At 54.8% G+C, this 2,311-nt stretch overlaps 1 protein-coding gene across 1 annotated transcript; it reads left to right on the forward strand.

The window, feature by feature from the left end:
- Window positions 1-2,022, forward strand: J7T54_003193 (uncharacterized protein; the record flags this gene model as incomplete). The annotated part of the gene is made up of 5 exons (XM_051510736.1): window positions 1-518; window positions 573-618; window positions 672-878; window positions 926-1,897; window positions 1,974-2,022. Coding segments are annotated over 5 exons (1,792 nt in total), but the record flags the coding sequence as incomplete, so codon positions are not given.
- Window positions 2,023-2,311: the final 289 nt, after the last annotated feature.

Consider the following 2,311-nt stretch of genomic DNA (forward strand, 5'->3'; position numbering starts at 1 on the left):
GACTGAGTACGAGGCGGACGGCCACACCCTCGACGAGCAAATCAACCAGATCCTAGCGCAGAAGACTCGTCTTCGGAGAAAGTACTCTCGTCCGCCTTCGAACAATGATAAGCTATTTTATTCGGACGTTGTGCATAAGGATGTGTGTGGCGGGGATTGTGTAAGCAGCCCCGAGCATCTAGTGCGCCGAGCGGAACGGGCCGAGGAGGACGACAACCCCGCGATCCACTATGGACTCATCGCTAGCGCAAACCAGTTGATGAAGGATGCGCGGGTTCGTGACACGCTAGCTGCTGAGAGAGGCATTCTCTGTTTCGAGATGGAGGCGGCTGGTCTAATGAACCACTTTCCTTGTCTCGTCATCCGTGGGATCTGCGATTACGCCGACTCACACAAAAACAAGGAATGGCAAGGGTATGCGGCGATGGTGGCGGCAGCGTATGCGAAAGACCTGCTGCGGAAGATCTCGCCTAATCGGGTGGAAGTGGAGCGACGGATCACAGATATCCTCATGTCTGGTAGGTAGAGCCCCTTCGTGGTTTTCATGTCTAGCCTCCTCTGAAGCGACATAGTGGAATCTGGTTTGGACCATCTTCGCCTCAAGGCTGAGACCCACACGTACGTAAAGAAGCTACGCTTTTTGAAATAAGACACCACTAATGAATACCAAGCGAGCTCCTAGTCGGCATCCATCAAAGTGTCCAGGATCAGAAGCCTAAGATCACCGAGGACGCATCTGCCTATAGTGGATCTCACTACGTGATGGGCTTTGCGAGCGACCCGGAGTTTGTCGAGCGGTCTGAGATCTGGGCATGGATGAAAGAAAGTTACACCGGCCTCGCTAGACGCATGGCACTTTTTGGGATGGGCGGCTTTGGGTGGGTTTCCTGCATACTCTCCGAGGGGTTTCTGCTAACTGCAACAGCAAATCTCAGCTTGCGATCCGATTTGCGTGCTATGTCCGGGACGAGTTCCCCACGACTAGCATTTTCTGGGTGCATGGGGCTACCCGGGACACGTTTGAAGCATCCTACCGTACTATCGCTGAGACGCTTCTCCTGCCGCGGCGGACTGATGCAGAGGTGAATTTACTTGCGCTGGTGCGCGATTGGTTACAAAAGGTCGACGGCAACCCCTTTTTGATGGTCATCGACAACGCTGACAACGTTGGCATTTACTCCAGTAATGCGCCAAATGATGAGGGCCTGGCATCGTATCTACCGAAGTGCGATCACGGCAAGGTGCTGATTACGACACGCAGTAGAAACGCAGCCGAGAAGCTCATCGGAAACGGCAAGTGGATCCAGCAGGTACCAGTCATGAAGCACGAACAGGCGCTCCAGCTCTTGCAGAGGAGGCTCGGAATCGAAGACGAGAGCGACGCGAGAGACTTGGTCGGGGCACTGGATCACATACCGTTAGCTATCAGCCAGGCTGCGGCGTACATCCATTGCCGGAGGCCCCGAGTAACACTTCGGTCATACCTGGAAGACTTCGGCAAGAGCCAGAAGCGGAAGAAAGGATTGCTACGCAGCGACAAGGGCGATCTTGGGCGATATGAGGGCGTGTCTAACTCCGTACTGGTCACGTGGGAGGTGACATTTGACAGGATCCAGAAGGATCACCCGCGGGCTGCTAACCTCCTCGCCCTGATGAGCCAGTTTCAAGCACAAAACATACCCGAGAGCATGTTGCACGGGTATGACGACACAGCCGCTAATAGCCACAGCGATCAAGATGATGCGGGCGTTAGCGTCAGTGACGAGAGCAGTGAAGGATCGGAATTTGAGAACGACCTGGACGTTCTCCGGAGCTACTCCCTTGTTATGGTCAAAACTGCGGGGTTATGCGATATGCACTCACTGGTTCAGTTCTGCACCCGCTCGTGGATGGTAGAGTATGGAGACCCTGCGCGATGGAGCCGGCTGTTCTTGCAGCTGGCAGCAGATCATTTTCCATCCGGCACGTTCGAGACGTGGGGGCTTTGCGAAAGTCTTCTTCCTCATGTTGAGCCTGTGCTAGCAAAGATACCCAAACAGCTGAGCGATGTCGATTGTCGGGCCGAACTATTAACGAACATGTCGCGGTACATGCTGATGATTGGCGAACATTCACGGGCAGGGTTATTCGGAGGAGAAGCGGCTCGAACGAGAAAGGAGACCCTGGGACTTAACCATCCTTCTACGCTGACGAGCATGGGCAACCTAGCGTCAACATACAGGCACCAGGGCCGATGGGAGGAGGCAGAGACGCTTGAGGTGCAGGTGATGGAGACTCGCAAGACGAAGCTTGGGGCGGACCATCCCGACAC

This window comes from Emericellopsis cladophorae (genome assembly GCF_022114955.1).
Source record: "Emericellopsis cladophorae strain MUM 19.33 chromosome Unknown NODE_227_length_2311_cov_115_491047, whole genome shotgun sequence".
Classification (NCBI taxonomy): Eukaryota; Fungi; Ascomycota; class Sordariomycetes; order Hypocreales; family Bionectriaceae; genus Emericellopsis; species Emericellopsis cladophorae.